This window comes from Ovis aries, chromosome 5 (genome assembly GCF_016772045.2).
Source record: "Ovis aries strain OAR_USU_Benz2616 breed Rambouillet chromosome 5, ARS-UI_Ramb_v3.0, whole genome shotgun sequence".
NCBI lineage: Eukaryota > Metazoa > Chordata > Mammalia > Artiodactyla > Bovidae > Ovis > Ovis aries.
The window spans coordinates 41,830,355-41,850,369 of NC_056058.1; the positions used below are offsets into that span (position 1 = coordinate 41,830,355).

General features: G+C 61.3%; 2 protein-coding genes and 1 long non-coding RNA gene across 4 annotated transcripts in view; 1 reads left to right on the forward strand and 2 right to left on the reverse strand.

Annotated features, from left to right (window-relative positions):
• The window catches only part of REXO1 (RNA exonuclease 1 homolog), a 19,177-nt gene extending 13,472 nt beyond the window's left edge, over nt 1-5,705 (reverse strand). For both annotated transcript variants that reach the window (XM_027970237.3, XM_042250510.2), the window contains exon 1: nt 5,463-5,705. In XM_027970237.3, coding sequence (XP_027826038.1) covers nt 5,463-5,619 — 157 coding nt within the window. In that variant the 5' untranslated portion in view covers nt 5,620-5,705. The remainder of the gene's footprint in view (nt 1-5,462) is intronic.
• LOC132659885 (uncharacterized) lies at nt 5,686-13,340 on the forward strand. The gene is made up of 2 exons (XR_009600856.1): nt 5,686-6,307; nt 11,694-13,340. It is a non-coding gene; the product is annotated as an uncharacterized LOC132659885 (long non-coding RNA).
• Nucleotides 9,135-20,015, reverse strand: KLF16 (KLF transcription factor 16). The gene is made up of 2 exons (XM_027970238.2): nt 19,473-20,015; nt 9,135-11,425 (listed from the first exon to the last, which is right to left on the reverse strand). Exons 1-2 carry the CDS (start codon nt 19,924-19,926, stop codon nt 11,124-11,126), a joined length of 756 nt encoding a protein of 251 aa, XP_027826039.1. The 5' UTR covers nt 19,927-20,015; the 3' UTR covers nt 9,135-11,123.

The window sequence follows — 20,015 nt, forward strand, 5'->3', positions numbered from 1 at the left end:
CTCTAACTCTGAGGCCTTCCCCTTTAATCCTCACACCCATCCTGCCTACTCTGGTCCCTCTCACAGAAGAGGCTGGGACTGGGGCAGTGCCACACCCCAAAACCCTGGCTCCCCTCCCCAGACGAGAAGACCCAGTACTACCTGATTCTCTGAGGTCTGAAGGACTCTCCACCACCCGACCTTCCCCCTACGCCTCTGGCCCCCATCAACAGACGACATACACATGGCAGTGCAGCCCCTACTTTGTGCCCTGGTTAGACAGCAGTGGGGACTCTTTCGCCCCAGGGGATGGTCACAACCCAAGGGGGCAGGCCAGGGGGCCAGGAAGAGACAGGCACCATCTCTGTCACATGAGAAATGAGTAGGACAAAAGAACCAGTCAAAGGAGAGCAATGAGGTCCACTCCTTCGGCAGGAAGCTGCCCAGGTGGCAGAAGCCTCGAAGGCAGAGAAAGGAGAACTATCAGCTTCTAGACACCAGGCAAACTCCTATTCATCCCTCAAAACCCAGCTCAGCAATCGCTTGCCTGGGAATACTTGCCCGACTTGTTGCAACCAATGGCTCGCTCTCCTGGATTCTGGCCCAGATATGTGCTGCTGGACACTCCTTCCCTCCCAGAGGCCCCCAGGTGATCTACAGATGAGTACTGAATTCAGACAGACCCGAAGAGCCCTGGAGGGTGCCAGAGCCAGCTTCGGATTTCACAGCTGACTCAGAGGCTGGGTGGACCATGCCTGCGTGTTTGTGCCGAGCTCACAGCTAAGATGGCCAAGCTCCACCCTCCTCTGCCCTCGCCATGAACGCTCAGGTCTGCCAGCCACCTGTCCTGCTCCCTACACTTTTCTGGGCTTCCAACCCTGCCTGGCACCTATGCAGACCACTCGGGGCGGGGTCAGCCTTCAAAGAAAGTCTCAGCCCTGGGTCCATCACCGTAAAATGACTGGTACAGTTTTTGTTGTGAGCTAGATCACACCGACAGAAGTCAACCTTCCACACAGGAATGGCTTCGACACCAACAAACCAAGTTCCTGCACAACCACTGTTCAAGTGCAATGTTCTAGTCAAGGGGATTCTGAGGGAGGAGCCGGGGCAGAGGAGGACAGCAGGGCAAGGATACTGCGCAGGACAGCTGGATGGGACAGGAGAGGCGCACTGCTCGTTGAGGGGCCTACCTCACGGCCCCACCCTGCAGAAGCGGTGGCCGAGGCCGAGGTGGTGACGCTGAGCAGTGGGAGGCTAGGCTCCTCGCACCACGGAGGATGCTGCCCCAACGCCTTCACCTGAGGCTCTACTCCACCTGTGGGGCTGCAAGCCTGCCGCGGGGCTGGTGCCTCCCCTCTGCTGTATGCTCTGGGGATGGGGTGCACTCAAGCATCCCGCATAGCCCGAGCTCTCTGCGCTGCTGTGCTGTCCTCACTGATCCAACCCTGGCACTTGGGTCCCGGAGGAGCTGCGCCGGGGGCGGGGGGGTTGGTGTGGCAATTCTCAGGGTGGTGCTCTCTCAGCCCATCCTCATATACAGAAATAGGCCAGGGCTGGGACACTATTCAGGCTCCTCCATCTCGTTTGGCAGCACTGACACTTGGAGCTGGACAAGACCACACATATGCAGGGAAAGGGAACTGTCACGGGCACTGTGAAGCACTGAGCGGCATCCCTGGACACCCCTTCCCCCTACCCCCCCGGTGCCAGGAGCCCCCTACTTCCTGACAACCACAGATGTGTCCCCCGGAAGGTCAGTATGAACCCCAGGAGAGACACTGCTTTGCTGACACTAAGCAGAGAACACTAAAAATGCCAAAAAAAAAACAGCTCTGGGGGCAGGTGTATCCTTATTCAAATGGCCCGAGCCTGGATCTGGGCAAGAAGGCTGGTCTAGAAAGCTCCCCAAGTGCTTCAAGAGGGGCCACCAGGTGTGGGAACCAGAGGCACGGGGCAGGCCTCACATCTCGCTGGGGTTTCTACAACCTCGACAAAAGGACCCAGCTCCCAAGAAGGGCAGGGTTGCAAGTACAGGAAGGACAGACCATGTCCCAGGCTGGGAGGAGGCACAGCAAGCCTGCTGACGCGGGAGTGGGGACATCGCCACACACAAGACACGTCTCCTTTGACTTTCCAGTGGTTTCCTGTGTGTTTAAAATGAACATTACTCTGAGTCCACAAAAAAACACTCTGAACAGAGATGACTTAGCTGGGATGGGACACTGCCTCTGAAGATAGGGGCTGCACCACCCACTGAACCTAGATTGCCCTCGCCCTGGCGTAAGGGATTCGTGCTGCTCTGAAAACCCACAGCACCTCTCCTCCACTCCCTCTTCACAGAGAAGTCAAGAACAATGGAACCACCCACTGGATGGCAGTGCAGGCTCCTCCCCTGGGAAGTGGCAAGCCTGGGTCCCCTGAGCCTGATGGCCCAGCTCCCTTGGCTGCACCTGTGCACACAGCTCCCCAGGAGAGGTGGGGAGGTGAGACTGGTGACCCGGATCTTTTCCAGGGTGCTCCTGCCCCCAGGGAACACTGGGTGAAGTCGGGGGACACTTGTGCTTATTAAGATTGGGGGACTCCTGGCACCAAAGAGGTGGGGCCAAGGAGGCTGCTCTACCCTGCACAGAGCGCAGGATATCCCCTCCCATAGCCCCCCACCAGTTTCTGGTATTCATGGTTCCACCCTCTCCCAACGAAGTCAGAGGCCCTTGACAGGTCTGACCCAAGACCACACCTGGCGGCAAGCTAGGGAAGCCCTGGAGGTAGTCGAGTACCTGGCCAGACCTTCAGATACACAGGTGACACGGCTCTCTGCTGGGCTTTCCCTCCCAGGAGGGGTAGGAAAGGGTTATGTATGGCTCACTCAGGAAGAGAAAGCACCAGACAGAAAAACACTCCCCTTCTGTCTCTGAGCACGGCCATCAGGGCAGTGGGGAGTCATGCCTTCGTGAATCCTGCTGGCCCCCAGCCCATGGGGAAGGCAGCGAAGGGCTACTGCCCCTTCAGAAGCACACACTTCTTGACTGCACCCCCTCCTTCCCACCTGACTCCTGGCCCTTAGCGTCCCTTAAGAAGCAAGGCTTGCTCTCAGGACACCAGACCACAAGGGTCCCCCAGGGGCCCAATGTGAGACCCAGGCGAGCTGCCACCACCACCAGCTGGGGCCACCCTGCCTTCCAGCACGAGTCAGGGCTTCCTCCGGCCGGTCTTTGGGAGATTTCAGTGCTTAGGCCCTGCAGCATGGTGAGGCCCTTCCTCAGGTCTCACTGCTGCCTCTAAGCCTCGGGTCACAGCAATGAGCCCACACGTGACGGGCACCCAGGTGCCCGGCAGCAGGAAGTGAGGGGGCAAGGGCCTGACCGCCCTGATCCGACCCCATGAGGCGCACTTACCGACCATGTGTACACAGGTGCGTGGCTTCCCCTCTCTGGGCCCGTCTCCTTGTCTGTAAAATCGGGACAATTGTCCCTCCCACCAGTTAAGAATCATGAATAAAGAGTATGCCTGAGGGTGCATGGCAGTAACTGGGCAACCCCAACGGCGCATGGGGGTGAGGACCCTGGAGCACAGGAGGGTGGATCTAAGGGTCGGAAAGAATGGGATGGGCCCTACATGGGCCTCAGGGGGCCGGCAGACCAAGGCCGGAGGTGCTGGAAACCCTACATCCCAGCTGCAGGCAGTCAGTACCATCTGCATCCCTGCCCAGCCCACCCTGGCCGAGCATCTGCTCTTGGGCCATGTCAGTCTGCTCACAGGGGGACCCAGACAAAATCTGGCCTGTGGCTGCAGCAAGTGTGCCTGTCAAAATCCAGAGCAAGGGGGAGCTGAAAGGTGCAGGGGCAGGGGGAGGCACACCTGAGCCCGCCAAAGAGGAGGAAACAGCATTAGAGAGGCCCCACAGCAAGACGGAGGCTGAGCCGCAGGAAGAGCCCCACCCGACCCCCAGAGGAGAGGAGGACTGCTTGTTCTCACCTGCAAAAGGAAAATGCAGACACACTGGGGTCAGGGGTAGGCAGCTGCACTTTTTCCTGTGGGAAAGTGAAGCAGACAGGACCACATCACCAATGGGTTCTAAAAAATGACACTTTGGGAAACTGGCCATTTGTGACGCAGGAAGACATCAAGAGACCAATGAACTTGGAAGAACACATGAGAGAGAAATCAGCGCTCTTGGACGGCTGGAAGTCAACCTATGGGCCTGCAGACGAGTCGCTGCCCAGGGTTTGAGGGAGCCGGCCTGCCCCTAGGCATCAGGGGCTCTTTACAGAACACCATGCAGACCGCACCTGCATGTCAAAAGATGGAGTCAGAAAGTGCACCCGGGCAGGGTGACCCCCAAGGAGCGTCCCACTCAGGCCTGAAGCTCAGGCACCTGTGGGCACAGCCATCTTCCTTCCTTGAGGGAAGGTTCCCAAGAGCCAGACCGGTGTCCCACCCAGGTGCGCAGCCTGACCTTGAATGATGGCATCTGGGCAGTTGATGCAAGGCCAAAGGGCCAAGCAAAATTTATGGTGGAAATCTGAGACAATTCTACCTTTTTTTCCCCTTTCAGGGGGCGGGGGAAACAGGCCTATGACTTCATACTAGCAAGGGTGCTTCTCAAAAACCTCTGAGATGAAGATCTGTGTCTTAAGCAGAAAGAGAGAGGAAACTGAACAAGGAAATCTGGGTCCGATGGACAGAGGGAGCCAATCCCCTAGAACAGGGGCCACAACCGGAGCCTGAATCCCCCTGAAAAGAACGACACATATCCTCCCCGTGGACCGTTTCTTGTGATGCCCCTCTTTTTGCCCCCGTTCTTCATGTCTCTGCTCAAGGCCCACACCTCCTAAGAGAAACAGTGCCTGCCTCCTGGCAGCTCTCACCTGAACTCTGTGACATTGACAATCACCACGTAGAGAGACGCGCAGCCTCTGAACGTCCTCTCGGAAGTCTGCCCCTCATCCCAACACACACACACGCAATCAATCAGGTTTGACTCCCTCCCTGACCCTAGCATGACACACAGGGCTCGACACCCAGTCTGAGAGCTCCTAAACAAGATTCTCTCCACTCCGCTGTTGTCAACAGGGGCGGCCACGAGCAGAGGTGCGGCGGGGGAACGAGCGCGGAAGTAAACAACGGCTGCAACCAACACCCCGGGCTGGGGAGGGGGCGGGAACGGTTCCCCCGGCAGGAGTCCCGAGCCTGTTGACCAGTGCTGGCCACGCTCTTTTCCCGACCCCCACGCGCTTCACGCTCGCGACACCTCTAGAACAGGTCCTCTCACTGTTTAGGTTTTACGCTTGCGAAAACGCAAGCTCAGAGGACCTGAGACCGGCACTGCGCTCTGGGGTGGGTGGCCCCGGCTTGGAGGGACGTCGCTCGCTAGTGTACAGGGAGAGAGCTGAGCGGGGAACGGGAAACCGGGGAAGCCCGGGTGCTGGGGTCCAACCCTCGACGGGGAACCGAACTCGGAGCGGGCAGGCAGACATTACCTGCTGCGGGGGACACCGCTCCACCTTCGCCGGGCGCGCCCGGGCCCCGGGCCCCGCGGTGCCGGAAGTGGCAGTAAGGCCGCCGGCAGGGTCCCCCGGGCGCCCCAGCCCAATAGGGGCAGTCGATGGCCCGGAAGAAGCCTGTGGAGCGTAGCATGGTCCGTCCCGCGGCGGCGCCCCGGCCCGGAGCCGCCGGGCCCCCGGGCCCCCTCACTGACGCCGCGGTCGCCGCCGCCCGCGCCTCACGGACCCCGCCGCCGCCGCCATCTTGCTCCGAGGTCCCTGGAGGCCCCCGGGATGCTGCCGCAAGGGACCCCGGGAGCGGCTGCCCGAAGTGCGCCTGATCAGAAACGCCTGCTCCCGCGGGATCGAGACGGATCGCAGGCCCCTGGTCTAAGACACATGGCCCCCAAGGGAGGGATAGAGGACATAGGCTGCCCTGTCTGAAGCCTCAGAGTGCCTCGCCGGCGTCTCCGCCGGGTCCTGTAGCGGCAGCAGCGCCATCTTGAGCCCCAGGCCTCTGCGGCGCCAGGGCTGTCCAAGGCGCGCCTGATCCAAAAAAAAAACAAAACAACCCTCACTGCCAGTGTTCTTGTCTGGAGAATCCCAGGGACGGGGGAGCCTGGTAGGCTGCCGTCTATGGGGTCGCACAGGGTCGGACACGACTGAAGCGACTTAGCAGCAGCAGCCCCGCTACGGCTTATTTGCATTCAATTTGTGTTTTATTAGCTTGTCTTCCTAAGGCGCCCTCTGGTGGTCTATTGGAGTTCTGCAGATGCATCTCAACGGCACCTGAGTTACCCAGTTCAGGCTGTGAAACTCAACTCCGCCCGGGTTGACTTGCGGTAAGTGCTTCATTTCCCTCACCTGGACACTTGTGGCAGTTAAATCTCCAGGTACACCAGAGGAGACGTGTTCCGATTCATTCATCGGTCTACCTAATATTTGAGCACCTACTGTATATCAAGGCCATGCACCAAAGTATATTATCCAGTTACCAGATGATGGAAATTTCAGTGGTTTCTGGTTTTCGTCTATGGTGAATCGTGCTACTGTGAACATGCTTATATATGTATGTGAGCACCAGTTTTGTTTCAGTACTAGTTTTTCAAATGGTGTAAATGTGTTTGTTGCCCATTTAAAGAACTGTGAGAGGACTTCCCTGGCGGTCTAGTGGTTAAGACTGCGCTTTCAATGCAGAGGCATGGGTTTGATCCCTGGTTAGGGAACTAAGATCCCAAATGGCTGCACGATGCGGCCAGAAAAAAAAAAAAAAATCGGGGGAAATGTTGCAAGAAACTACAATTTCCAGGCTGTCCACCATCTGGCAATTACCAAGGATCCCCCTGAGCAGGGGATAGTCTTCTTAGGTCACCTCCCACTTCTCCCAGCCAACTTTTCTCCCTACCACAGCCACCTGGCCCTGCAGACACAGAGGCTTGAGACCCCCTAACCCCCTGGGATCTCTCGATGCCTCTCCTCCACTGCCAACAGTGGGGTGGGCTCCTGAACAAAGCAAATATCCTCACCCTGGTGTAGGTAGTGTCTACATGCTGACAGACAACAGGAAATCAGTAAGTGAGATATCACAGTACAAGGTAAAAACTGCTATGGGGTAGGGGGAGTAGGACGGAGTAGGAAGTTCAGTTTCTCAGTTGTGTCCGGCTCTTTGTGACCCCATGGACTGCAGCACACCGGGCTTCCCTGTCCATCACCAACTCTCGAAGCTTGCTCAAACTCATGTCCGTCGGGTTGATGATGCCATTCAACCATCTCATCCTGTCATCCCCTTCTCCTGCCTTCAATCTTTCCCAGCATCAGGGTCTTTTCCAATGAGTCAGTTCTTCGAATCAGGTGGCCAACATATTGGAGTTTCAGCTTCAGCATCAGTCCTTCCAGGGAATATTCAGGACTGATTTCCTTTACGACTGAACAGAGTAGGGGGCTGGGAAAAGGGAGTGGTCCATGTAGTCCTATGGGAAAGGTGGGATTTGAGCAGTTCTGAAGAAAGAAACGGGGACGCTGAGCAGACATCTGATGGAAAGGCATTCCAGGCAGAGGGCACTGTACGGGCAAAGGCCCAGGGGCAGGACTGCATCAAGCTTATCGGAGCAACCGTGGCGAGGAGAAGGCCAGTGTTGCAGCAGAATGAGCGAGGGAAGAGGGGAGAGCAGGGAGGGGACCAGGCAGGTCATACAGGCCTTGTGAGCCTTGGGGAAGACTTGGACTTTTACCCAAGGGAGGTGGGAGCCCTGAGGGCTGTGGGCAGAGAAAGGAAACCTGACTCAGGTGCTCACGGGCGCCCCCTGGTGGCCGTTGTGGGCAGCTGTGGGTGCACCAAGCAGGGGAAAGCTGGACTGGTTCAGGTGAGCCATGATGGGGGACCAGGTGGAGGCAAAACAAAGGGGAGAAGTGGGTGGACTCTGGATACGTTTTGAAGGTAGAGCTCCAGGGAGATTTCCGGAGGTACTAGATATGGATGGTGAGCCAAAGCGGGGAGTCAAGGACGACCCCAAAGATTTTGCATGCTTGGAAAGACGAATATACAGTGGGGGAAGGGGTAAGAACATACTGGGCCCAAAGTTGAGGGTGAGGCTGGCATGAACCAGGGGTTGGTTGTCTTTGCACAGGGGGACCTGATCCTGGGGAGGGGGGCTAGGGGTGCCCGAGATCACTTGCCAATGGAGCGTCTAGGAGGCAGAAATCCTCCTGGTGATTCCGGGACACGGAGAGTGCATGAAAGAGAGATTTAAGGGGGCTGAGCTTGCGGACCTAGCATTTCAGGAACCCTGCTGCAAAGGAGGAGAGAAGCCTGCCAGAGCTGGAGTGGGACAGGGGTCCGGGGAGGGACATCTGCGGGCTTTCGGGCCATATTCCAGTAAGAAAGAGAGCAAGGAGGGAGGGGGTTCCAGAGGGTAAAACGAGGGCCATGTGTCTAGACTGGAGCGACCTTGGCGGCCCCAAGGGCAGGACCCTGGGGAGGGGAATTAACAGAGCCGGTGTTGCAATGCCGTGGGTGACCACCAGATGGCGGGGCTGCCGCCTTCTCGAGGGCGGGAAGTAGCAAAAAAAGCCTTGGGGAGTGTCTGCGCTGCGTGTCACCGCAGCCCCACTGCCCTTCCGGGCTCTAGAGATGGCTGGAATCTGGGGTGCACTTTTCCTAAGAAGGGGATAAGAACTCTCACCAATTTCCCAACGCTCCTTCCCCTCCGTTCCATTTGGTAGCCGGCATACAGCAGGCATACAATGCAGGAGCGGCCAGACGCCTGGGCGGTGGTGCGGGATACCCTCGGAAGGAGCCTGTAGGGCAGTGTGGAGAAGTGCGGGCTCCCCGCGCCCGCGGCGCCAGAAAGGGGCGGGCAGCAGACGCCCCAGGATGCCGTGTCACCGAGCCTCAGTTGCCGGGTAACGGAGCGGGAAGGCGAGCTGGGGGCTCAGATGCCCGAGGTGTGGGTGCCTCCGGTCTGCAGCGCGAGCTGAAGAGGGCAGCCCCCTCCTCTGGCTTTAGGGCTAAGGGGCGTTGCCAAGACTGCCAGCAGGTCCGCGGATTCACCAGCCCACTGGCTCAGTTCCCCAAGAGGAGGCTGAGGATCCCCACTGGCAAGGGGGACAGAGTCCCAGGAGGCCCACCACCTTGGACCGAAGAAGGGAAAAACCACACAGGCTCCGGAATCGGGTTTAAAAAAGACTTGTTTAATTAAATACCAGGATGAGGCCAGGCAGGACAGGGGGGAGGGAGTCACCCGAAAGCAAAGTCCCTTGGGGCCCTCCCCCTCCACCCACCTCTAGAGGCCACAGTTAAATGGCTGGAACCAGGTCCGGGTGACCACCGGTCCCTTCAGGCCCCCGGACACTGGGGAGGGGCGGAGGGGCGAGTTCTCAGCTCCCTGGGTCCTCAGACCACAGTCCACTTCCTGTGGACAAGCACCGGCCAGCGCTGGGACAATATGGGGAGGGGGCATCCAGACGGACACAAAGGGAAACAAAGTTAGGCCCGCCCCACCCCTCCCCCCTTCCCTCCCTACCCCGGGCTAAGGCATCTCACCCTGGCGCAGCCCTCCTCCCCCGGGACCCTAGGCGCTGCCCCTGGATCCTGCCAGGGCCGGTTCGGGTCCACACTAGTGCCATCCAAACGCCCCAGCCCCCTACTGGGAGACAGGAAGTTTCTGGAACAGGTTGGGAGGGTGCCACAGATCTGCACCCAAAGGCTATGGAATAGACCTTTTCACGGTAAAGGACAGGGAGCCTGGGTCCCTTCCCATTCCAAGGCCAGGGTCGTCAGTCTCCGTCCAAAATGAAATCCAACCTCAGCCACAGTGGGAGAACCCCAGGAGGGGATGTGGCATTTATCCCTCCCCTATCCTAAGTTCAGACTATGAAGATCCTCCCCCCACACCCACAACCCCTGAGGACAACAGACCACCCACAGGGGCCCAGATCAAGGAAAGGATTGGAGACTGAAAAAATATTCTACCCGGTCCAAAAAAAATCGAGCTATACTTCCCGCCCCCGCGGGTGGAACCTCAACCGCGGGTCCAGGGGCCACCCTGCCATCACCACCAGGGCGGCAGGATGGAGCCAGGGCCCAGGGCCTCTTTGCCCCCATCCAGGTGCTAGGAAGGGGTCCATTTGGCCCAAAGGCTGTTCTGGTCCAAACAGGAGGGACTGATTGTCACATGATGCTGCTCAAGGCCAGTGTCGGGGACTCTTCCCCTTGCAGGAGGGAGGCCGGCAATGGCGCCAGCTTCTCCCAGTCTCTCACTCACACACTCGCACACCCACCCAGCGAGGGGCAGTGCAGCCCCCACTCCAGCAGACAGAGGACAATAAATAAGCCTGCATTTACTCATATCGCATGATATCCACCCCCCACAAGTGAGTCTAACTGCTCTTTGGAAGAACCCCCATTTTTCTTCCTCCCTACCCCAAGTCTCAGAAGCAAATCAGGACCCCTTGTAGAGACCCTACCACTTCCCCACCCCCACCCCGCCCGGGAGGCTAGGGAACTGAGGGGCCCCTCCCTCGGGCAGTGGGCCAGAGCCTGTGGACACCTGAGATTGAGTACCCGAATGGGGCGGCCAGGCCGCACCGTTTCCCTGAACGTCTCCAATGGCTTTCGATGGGGTGAAGGGCTCCCGGGGCAGGGTATGGGGGGACAAGACGCAGCCCACGCGGTAACCCCTAGTTCACCTATGGCTCTGCACTTCATCCCAACCTTGAGAGAGGGGCCTGGGGCCAGGTCTGAACGCTGGTTAGGGGGTGCCTTTCCTGGGGCACCTCCCCCCAAGGCCCACATGCCACCCAAAGCAGGGAGGTGGCAAGCGAGAAGGGATGCCTTCTGGCCCCCCACCTAGGGTCCCTGTTCAACAGCTGGGAACAGAGTTAACATCATGGCTATATACAGACACGGGGCCATGCTCCTCCCGGAGAGCAACCTCCAAGACCCAGATGACCCCGGTCCAGTCTCAGGCCCCCTCCTGGTTTTCTCGAGGGGGCAGGGGCAACTCGGGGGGGCCTTCGGGGGGGCCCTCAAGGGGACACTGAAAAGGGCCGGTCTGGCAGTCAATCCGAGCCCCACCAGGGCCCGGGACAGCAGGCGGGTTGCTGGTGCTCCATGCCCAGGCCCAGCGGGGGTGCACTCAGGGCGGCTGGAACAGAGCTCTACAGGCCGACTGGGGCCGGGCTGGGCACTGGGCTGGGCGCGGGGCTGCCTGCCAGGCTGCAGGGCAGCGAGTCGCTGGGGGAGGTGCTGCGGGTGCCCTGGCGCCGGAGAAGTTCCGGGCGGAAGCCGGGGTGGCGGCGCGCGTGCTTGGTCAGGTGGTCGCTGCGGGTGAAGCGCTTGGAGCAGAGCGGGCAGGGGAAGCGCTTCTCGCCGGTGTGCGTCCGGTGGTGGCGGGCCAGCTCGTCAGAGCGTGCGAACTTCTTGTCGCATCCCGGCCAGTCGCAAGCGAAGGGGCGCTCACCTGTGTGGAGGACAGACAGTGGTCAGTGTTGCGGGCGGGGGGGGTGGGGGGGGTGGGGGGGAAGAGGGCCGTTCCATCAGATCTCAAAGGGTGCTGGTCATTTGTCTCACCTCCTCTCCCCCGCAAAACTCGTTCGAGAGGCTGAATTCTGGGTGTGAATTTAAAACGTGTAAATGTATAAAGAAAATGACCCCAACTCATTTCCCGAACACTGTGAATATCCCCTCGTCTATTTCCTACGACTAATGGTAATTACTAGCTTTCACAGGTGGCGCCAGTGAAAGAATCCGCCTGCCAATGCAGAAGACAGTTCGATCCCTGGGTCGGGAAGATCCCCCTGGAGGACATGGCAACCCACTCCAGTATTCTTCCTGAAGAATCCCATGGTCAGAGGAGCCTGGTGGGCTACAGTCCATGGGGTCGCAAAGAGTTGACACGACTGAAGCGAATGAGCACAATGGTAATTAAAGACTGGGAGCAGCTGCCACGAGTTGAAAGGAAAACCTACAGAGACCCGCTTCTCCCAGGCCTGTCCGCCTACCCCTACCCCTAAGACGGCGTCACCTTGGTGACGTGTCTCCCAATGTACTTGCCACACACGTGCCCGCTCCGGTCTTAAGGCAACAGTTCCTGCTGTCTCCGCCCCCGCGAAACTCCCTTCCACCTTTCCTGTGGGGCATTCCGAGGGCTCCCAGATGCTGGCGATCCCAGCTAAGCCCCTTCCTCTGGGAAATGACCACCAGGGGCGCAGGTCCTGGGCATCATCTGGGCGGTTTCCCATGCCTGACGCCACCACTGACCCTTGCGGCCCTCTACGAGCAGAGGAACATGTGAAGGGACACCCCCAACCCCGGGCCGCGCTAGCAGGTGGTAAGGGTCAGAAGGCGCGGCGGGGATTGCCCCTGGGTTCTGGCGCGGGAAGGGGCGGAGCCCGAGGCAGCCCAGGACTTGTCCCGCCCCCGCAGAGCAGAAGACTAGGGGAGGGGCGGGCCGCCACCGGCAACTTCCTCCGCAGACCCCTCCCACCGCCTGGCCGGCCTCGCCCATCCTGCCCCGGCGGCCGCCGCCATCCCCGCCCGCCGGTCCCCACCCGCCCATCCCATGGGGGTCTCCGCCCTACGACAGTGCCGCCCGATCCCCTCTCCTCAACCGTGTATCGTCAGCGTGTCCCCAGCCGACTCGGGGGGACCTCCGCCACGCCCGTCCTAGGGGCGGTGAGCTCCCCAGAGTTTGCACCCTCCGGGACCCAGGGCGGGGTACCTGGGATCCTGGAACCCCCGAGACGTTGTGTGCCCAATGCGCAGGGGTTTTGCGGGGTGTGTTGGAGGAAACAGATGCAGACATGTGGGCAGGGTCTCCCCTCGCGGCATAGAATGGAACCCAGAAGAGGAAGGGGGGACGCCAGCTGGGGGACGAGACAGGGGAAGCCACAGTGGGGTTAGAGTAGGTAACACACTGGAAGGCCCAACCGGGCCATGGGGACTTTGGTGACCCAGGCTGACCCTGCCTCAGAGAACACGCCCACCGCTGGGAGGAGGTAGCGAGGGAGACAGACTTGAAGAGTGTCCTCTGCCAGGGGTCAGAGAAGCGCCCTGATGGGGGAATAGAGAGATGACCAGGAGCCAGCGGCAGGGGCCATGGGACAGAGCCGCAGCCATGGGGGAGTGGGGGAGGGCTGGAATCTCAGGGTGACCCAGTGACATCTCCGCCCTGGAAGCAAGGCCTGCCTTGAGAGAAAGGCTAGGAGGGAGGAATCGCAGAAGGGCACCAGTAGACTTCAGAGAGGCGCCTATCACCCGCGGCCCTGGAGGCCCAGTAAATCCTCCCCTCTCCATCCTTCCTCCTGGCCAGACTCGGGACACCCCCAGCATGGCACGAAAGGGTTCCAGTAGAAACCCCTCCCCCAGAAGATTTCTTGGGGGATACCCGTCGGTTATGCTTGCAGCAGGGGGAGGGCAGGCCCCAGGAGGCTGCGAACCCAGAAGTGCTGGTGCCACCTCCCTGGGGGAGGGGAGTTACGGGCCACAACCGTGCTGGAGGGAGAGCAACTGTCCCCAAGACCACAGGTGGCCCCAAATCCCCGAGGCCGTCCCCCACCACCATTCGGCTCCCCTGGAACAATCCAGAAGGCAAAGTCTGCAGCAGCTGGGGGAGGGTTCGGGGCGGGGACCTCTTCAACGGAATCACGGGGCTCAAAACAGCGCGGGAAAGGACCCCGCACCCTACTTGGAACCCACAGGTCCCGAGGGCCGAAGTCTGGGGGAGGGGCAGTCTGGCGATGGGGGCGGGGCTGCTGGCTTCCAGGCAGACAGTGGCGGGAGGCGGGGAGGGACGCCCCTCCGTGGGGCATGCGGCCCTGTCGCCATCTTGCAAGGCGCAGGCTGGGAGGAGCGGAGGGGTTGGGGGGGGCAGGTGGTGCCGGTGGCGGGGGAGGGCCCTCCCGCCCCGGTTGGCTCACTTCCCCATTTAGGGCAACGGGTCTGGTCCGACCTCCCACCCTCCCCTCCCTCCCTCCCTCCGCCCCGCAGCTCTCCTTCACCACCACCCGCAGGTTGCAAGAGCCCGTAGGGGCTGAACGCACGCAGCCGCCGGGAACACAGCTGCCGCACGTAGCTCGGCGGCGGCAAGGACAGCCGCAGGCCCAGCCGGCCCTGCTCACGTGGTCACACTCCCGCCGGGGCCTGGGGTCGCCCTGCCGGCTGGACGGCTGCCAGCCCCGCCCCACGCCGCGTTGCCGGGGAGTGCGGCGCACGTGCACACGTGGGTGGCCGTCCCGGAGCGCAGGCTTCCCGCCCCCACAACGTTAGGCGAATGCCTGCAGGATGCCATGTCCTGCCACCCTCTCAGTCCACTGGCTGGGGAGGAAAGGGAGGTGGAGGGTGGGCGTGTTGTAATATTCCGAGGCTCAGAGCCTGGCTGCACCTGGCCTGACGCCTGTCTCCAGAGTCTACCTGGGCGCTGGAGAAGGATGCAGTGGGCGGGGCTGCGGTGGACTTGACCCTCTGACTTGGGCTGGGCTTTGGGGTGAACTCAGGACAGCCAGAAAATGAAGGCCAGGAGGTCCGGGCGACCGTGCGCCAGGCCTGGCTCAGCCTGCTCCGCCTTTGAAGAGGGCGTGGGGTGGGTCTGGGAAGCCAGTGCCCCACCTCCCCCGGCTGTAGGCCAAGGGTCCGACAGCTAACCTTTTCCGTGACCTCCGGAGGTCATCTCTAATCTAAGAAGGGGAAGGTGCAGCCCATAGCCAACCCTTACACAAATGCCCACCTGCCAGGTGGACTGCACCGGGGGCGGGGCTCAGATAAGGCAACATCCCAGGACAACTGGAGAAGGCTGGGGCTGCAGGGTGGGGGGCCAGAAGCCGGGAAGCTTTCCAAAGGAGATGGGGCTGAACAGGCCACAAAGAACCCAGAGGGCAGCACAGAGATGCAGCCAAAATAATGGAAAATTGATGGTGAAGTCTGGAGAGCCCGGCCCAGGGCCCCTGTGTGCTGGCCATCCTGAAGGCTTTACAAGGACCAGCAGGCGTGAGGATCCACTCTGTGATCTTAAGTACCCCCAGATGTTAGCCCCCTTCCTCCAAACCGAAGACTTCTCATCTCCCTCCTTCCCAGTCCCCACTCCTACAGGTTTTCCATTTCAATTGCTCTGCCTGTTGCACCAAAAGCTTATTAGGCAGAGATCTCCCAGGTTCTCACCTTCCCAGGTGGTACCTGGCAACAGATCCCATCAGAGCCCCCTTCGAAGAAAACCAAACCTCCTTGTCTCCAGGCCCTAGCTCTGGCTTGGACTGGTGCGGCCGTTGCTGGTGCCAGAGCCGCCAGCTCAGTGCTCTGCTCTTGGGCTCAGGGTCCAGGCTGAAGTCTTTACCGGAGCCTGGATGCTCCTCACACCCCTGATTCCTGCTACCTGGAACCTCTGCCCCTTCCTCCATCCCATGTCTGCTCTACCCTTCAGAGCACACTCTCCTGGCGTACCCCATCCACTGTCTCCATTCTCAGCTTTCCTATGCTGGAACTCAGTCTCTGCTGGATGTGATCTCTGCCCCCAGGCAACCCTAAAGCTGAGGGCGCAAGCCTGGCCCCCTGAGGGTGCGTGATACACATGTGCAGAGTCTACAGGGCCCGAGTAGACAGAATGATGCTGGAGTGGGTGGCTCCAGCGGCAGCTAACCAGCTGCCAAGCCTGCTGGAGCATCATCTGGTTTACCCCCCAACCCCCAGGTAGGAGCCACCCCACCCCCCCAAGCCCTGTTTAGTTAAAAGGCGGACTGCTGCCTCACACCCTGCCTCCCTCCCTGGGAACCCAGGCCTAGCCCTGGCTTTACCACATCCCCCACCCAGACTGGCATCTTCAGCATGGGGGCTGGTGGCCCTCTCAGTGCCTAGGGCTGAGGGGTCACGGCCTCCTCAGGCCCCCAGAGCATGTGTGTTCCAGAGCCCTGCTGTTCTGGAAACAGGACTGGGCGAGGGTGGCTCCCTCCCTCTCCAGGAGGCCGGCTCCTCAGGCTGGTATCATGTGCCCACTCCCGGGCCATCTGGGCCACCTTTATCAGGGAGCCTGGGTGGGGGGTGGTTATCGCCCCCACAATGTTGGGGCACCCTCTCAACCCCCCAAAAACGCTGGGGCATCCTTCCCCAGCCCCCAGCTGGGGGTACAGGCACTGCGAGGCCAGTCCCAGCTGCTCACTGCGCTACTGCAACAGGAGGGGGCTAGATGGGGAGGCTGTCCTGGGCACTCGCACCCCTCACACCACCTCGGCACTGCCACACTCTGGCCCCCCAGATAAGCCAGTACTCTCCTGAGCCCCACCTGGCCCTAGAGGCACTCATGGCTCTGCAAGGGGTAGAGGTGGGATCTGCCTCCATACATAGCCCCCATGCCTGCTGCTGCCTCAGTTTCCCCATCTGCCTCCCCTCCTGGGGGCCTGTTCAGCAAAAAATACCCCCACCTGCACCACCCCCCTGGGTCAGCACACAGGGGTTCCCCTAGTCACCTCTTGTCCCCAGTGTCACGGGGCTTTTCTCTGCCTCCCACACCACAGCCCCCCTCCTCAACCCTTCTCCTGGACCCTAATCCCGTCCTCATAAACGGATTTTCCTCTGCAAAGCCGGCCTGCTTCCCCGCCCACCCCCACCCTGCCCTGGGGATTAACCAGACTGCTCACCTGCTCGGCCCCCTCCCCACCTTCCAGCAGAGCCTCTAGCCTCCAGCCTCCCAGTCCCTCCCCCAGGGCCCCTGCCCCCACCCCCTGCAGCCACGGTGCTGCCCTACTCCTGAGACACGCCCTTCCAGGCTGCAGTCAACCCACAGCATCCTGCTTCCTCCAGGAAGGCTTCTCCTCCATCACCACTGCTGTCACCGCTCCCCCCCCACAATGTTCCAGGGGTCCTGGGGGACAGGGATCGGGTCATCCCCACAGTGCCCCTCTCACACACAATCAAGGCTCAGCTACTCTTTCTCAGGCGTAACCAGACAGGGGTCTCAACAGGAGAGATCCCGCAAGCCCCGGGGGACACTGTGTGCTGTCTGAGGACATCTGTTATTGTCACAACTGAAGGTGCCCCAGGTGGGGGCCAGAGAGGCTGCTCAACACCCTACAGTGGCCAGGATGCCGAACAGAGAATGACCTGGTCTAGGAGTGAACAGTGCCAAAGACTAACAGGCTCCCACACTCCAGATCTGAGCTCCTTGTGGGGAGGGGCCTGAGCCCCCCAGGAGGTGCTGGGCATTGGGGGCTCTGGGGCTGGAAAACTGGGAGATGAGGGAGGTGGGGAGAGCAAGGAGTAGACTGCCAGCTCGCCTCCGCCCCCGCCCCACCTCCCTCCCTCTCCATCTCGGTATCCACGGCAACCGCGTCAACATCTCCTGCAGCTTCCAAGTCTTTCCCTGCCCCACGCGGAAGCAGGGGAGCTCATTGTAGGCCAGGGACTGCAGGCCAGACCCAGGGGACTGGAGGCCAGCCATCCCCGCTCCCAGCTGCTCCCCTGCAGCTGTGTGGCTCTGAGGAAGACCCCATCACCCCTCCACATCTCCCCACCCCAACCCTCTGTGCCAAATGGAGCAGAGACGATGACAGCTCCTGCTGGGCCTGCTTGTTCATCTGTAAAATGGGGCCAGGCCAGGAAGGGAGTTCTCTCTACAGAGAGAAAAGCTGCTGTCAGGCAGTGATGGGTGGGACAGGACCCCCTCCCAAAGACCCTTGGGGCACACTGGCTCCTGCAGTAGACAGCCAGCATCTAATTAAGGCTGCTCATCAGATCCGTCCCCAGGCTTGCCCCTGGCAGTGGGCAACACCACTCTATCGTACAGACCTAAGACATGACTTCGCCACCCCTGAGGGCTGGAAAAGCCCAAAAGCCTTGATACAGAGGCTTTTGATAAGGTAGAGTCTGGTGGTCCTGAGTGCCAGAAAGATGCCGCATTAGCCATCATTAAGCACGAAGGTACCCCAAAGCATCCAAAACTGGAACCAAAGAAGCCTGGGTACAGGACGATTCTCAGTACCCAGGTGCCCCCCAGTGCCCAGCATAGTTATTATCAAGGGAGCAAGGAATGGAGAAATGGCTCCCTGCCCTCCCCCACCCATCAGTGGAACATCCAGAGTTGGTCTCCGTTTCTCTTTAAAGCCAAGAATGGCAACAGGGACATACACACAGGCACTGGACAAGGAGTCCTTTCTCCTCCACGGGCGTAGGGGGCAGTCAACACTGCCTAGGGACTCACGGAGGTCCTTAAAACCCCAGCAAACCCTGGGGAAGTGTCCCTGGGGAGCTACAGTGGGAGGTGGCCTGCCCCCGCCCCCCTCCTTCACCAGACCTAGAGAGCAGGGCAGAGTGCGGGGAAAAAAACCAAGGCACCATGGGGTCTGAGCCGCTTTCAGGGGTCACACCATCCGTGTCTGCCACAATTCCAGGGGCAGTCCCACCTCGGCCCTCCACGTGTCCCTACAACGGGAGCATGTCCACCGAGCCATGTTCATGTGCCCTGGCGTGACCCACGTAAGGACCCACAGGAGAAGGCGGTCAGAGGGCCCTTTATACAGACAAAAAACCCATCGAGAAGAGGAGGTCTTGTGCTAGAAAGCGGCAGAACCACCGAGTCCAAGCCCACGCCCACCCAGCTTCCCTACCCTTCCCAACCGAAGGATCACCTCCAATGCTCAAACTCAGGCCGGTGACCATCATCCCCTGGCCCCCAGCCCAAGAAAAAATTGGGGTTGAAGATGAAACTTCATAGGGAGAACTGGGAGGAACCGCAAGAGGAAAAAGAGGGGGGTGCCCGAGTGAAAGGGTGGCCAGAGCCCCCTGCCGCTGGGCTGGGCTGTGAGACCTGACAGTATCGCCGAGCCCTCCCCCGCCACCAAGCCTTCTCGGCTCCCGGAGCAGGTGGGAGGGATCCAGTACGCTGGGAAACAGGGAGATAACGTGACGCCCTCAGGGATCCCCCTCCTCCAGAGGCTCAAGCCCTAACCCGCACTCCCAGCCCCCCTTCCACCTTATTAAAACACAGCAAAGGACAGAGAAAACGTGCCAGGCATCCCCCAACCTCGCCGAGCACCAAGCGCTCGGCCGCTCTCCGGGGTGAATCCTCGCGGCCACCTCGGAGGCAGCGCCACTGTGCCTGCTGCCTTTCTACAGATAAGGAAACCAAGGCAGGGGAGGGGACGAGAACCTCAGAACTGAGCTCTTCGACCACGTTGCCCACCGCCCCGATCTGAAACCAACGGAAAACAAAAGAGAAACCAGGCCAAGGGCGAAGGGGACTACCCGGGAGCCCCGATCCCGCCCGCGGACCCCGCAGCAACCGGCACCCGGCAAGCTCCTGCGGCTGCCTCCGCGCCCGCCATCCGCTCGCCACCCGACCGCGTGGCCGCCACGCCCCCCGCGCGCGCCCCACCCACCGAGGCCCCGCCCTCCCGGCCGGCGCGGCGGCTGCCCGGGCGCGCCCCCCTCCCCGCCCCCGACGCGCCACGCAGTTTCGGGGTCCCGGCGGGGGAGGGGGCGCGGGATACCGCCCCCGCGCGGGTCCGGCTCGCGATCGGGCTCACCTGTGTGCGTCCGCAGGTGCGACTTGAGGTGGGAGGACTTGTAGTACGCCTTAGCGCAGCCCGGGAAGGGACAGCGGTGGCTCTTGGCGGCGGCGGGCGCGGCGCCGGGGGTGCGGCCAGAGGACGGGGACGAGGCGGCCGAAGAAGAGGAGGCGGGCGAGGCGCCCCCCGGAGCGACACTGGGCCCACCGCGCAGGTCGGCCAGGATGCTGGCGGCCAGCAGGTGGGGTGCGGCGGCGGCGGCGCCGGGGCCTGGGCCTAGGACAGGGGCCGGAGGCGGCGGCCCAGTGGGTCCGGGCGGGGCGGCCTCGCGGCGCGGCGCGCGCACATCCAGGCCGGTGGCTGGGCCCGCGCCCTCGGGGCCCGGCCGCCCGCGGTGCACCACGGCACCCGAGGAGATGGCCATGAGCACGTCGGCGGCGAAGTAATCCACGCACGCCACGGCTGCCGACATGCCAAGTAGGGGCGGGCGGCACGGCCGAGCGGGCGGAGCGGAGGCGGCAGGAGCGGCGCCCGTCCGGCCGGTGGCGGCTGCTCGAGTGC

What these genes read in the sequence shown, in the direction of transcription:
- KLF16 (XM_027970238.2), bottom strand. Translation starts at nt 19,926, where the DNA reads ATGTCGGCAGCCGTGGCGTGCGTGGATTACTTCGCCGCCGACGTGCTC. An exon ending in GCACCTGCGGACGCACACAG is followed by an intron (nt 11,426 to 19,472) that starts GTGAGCCCGATC and finishes TCCTCCACACAG; the next exon opens with GTGAGCGCCCCTTCGCTTGC.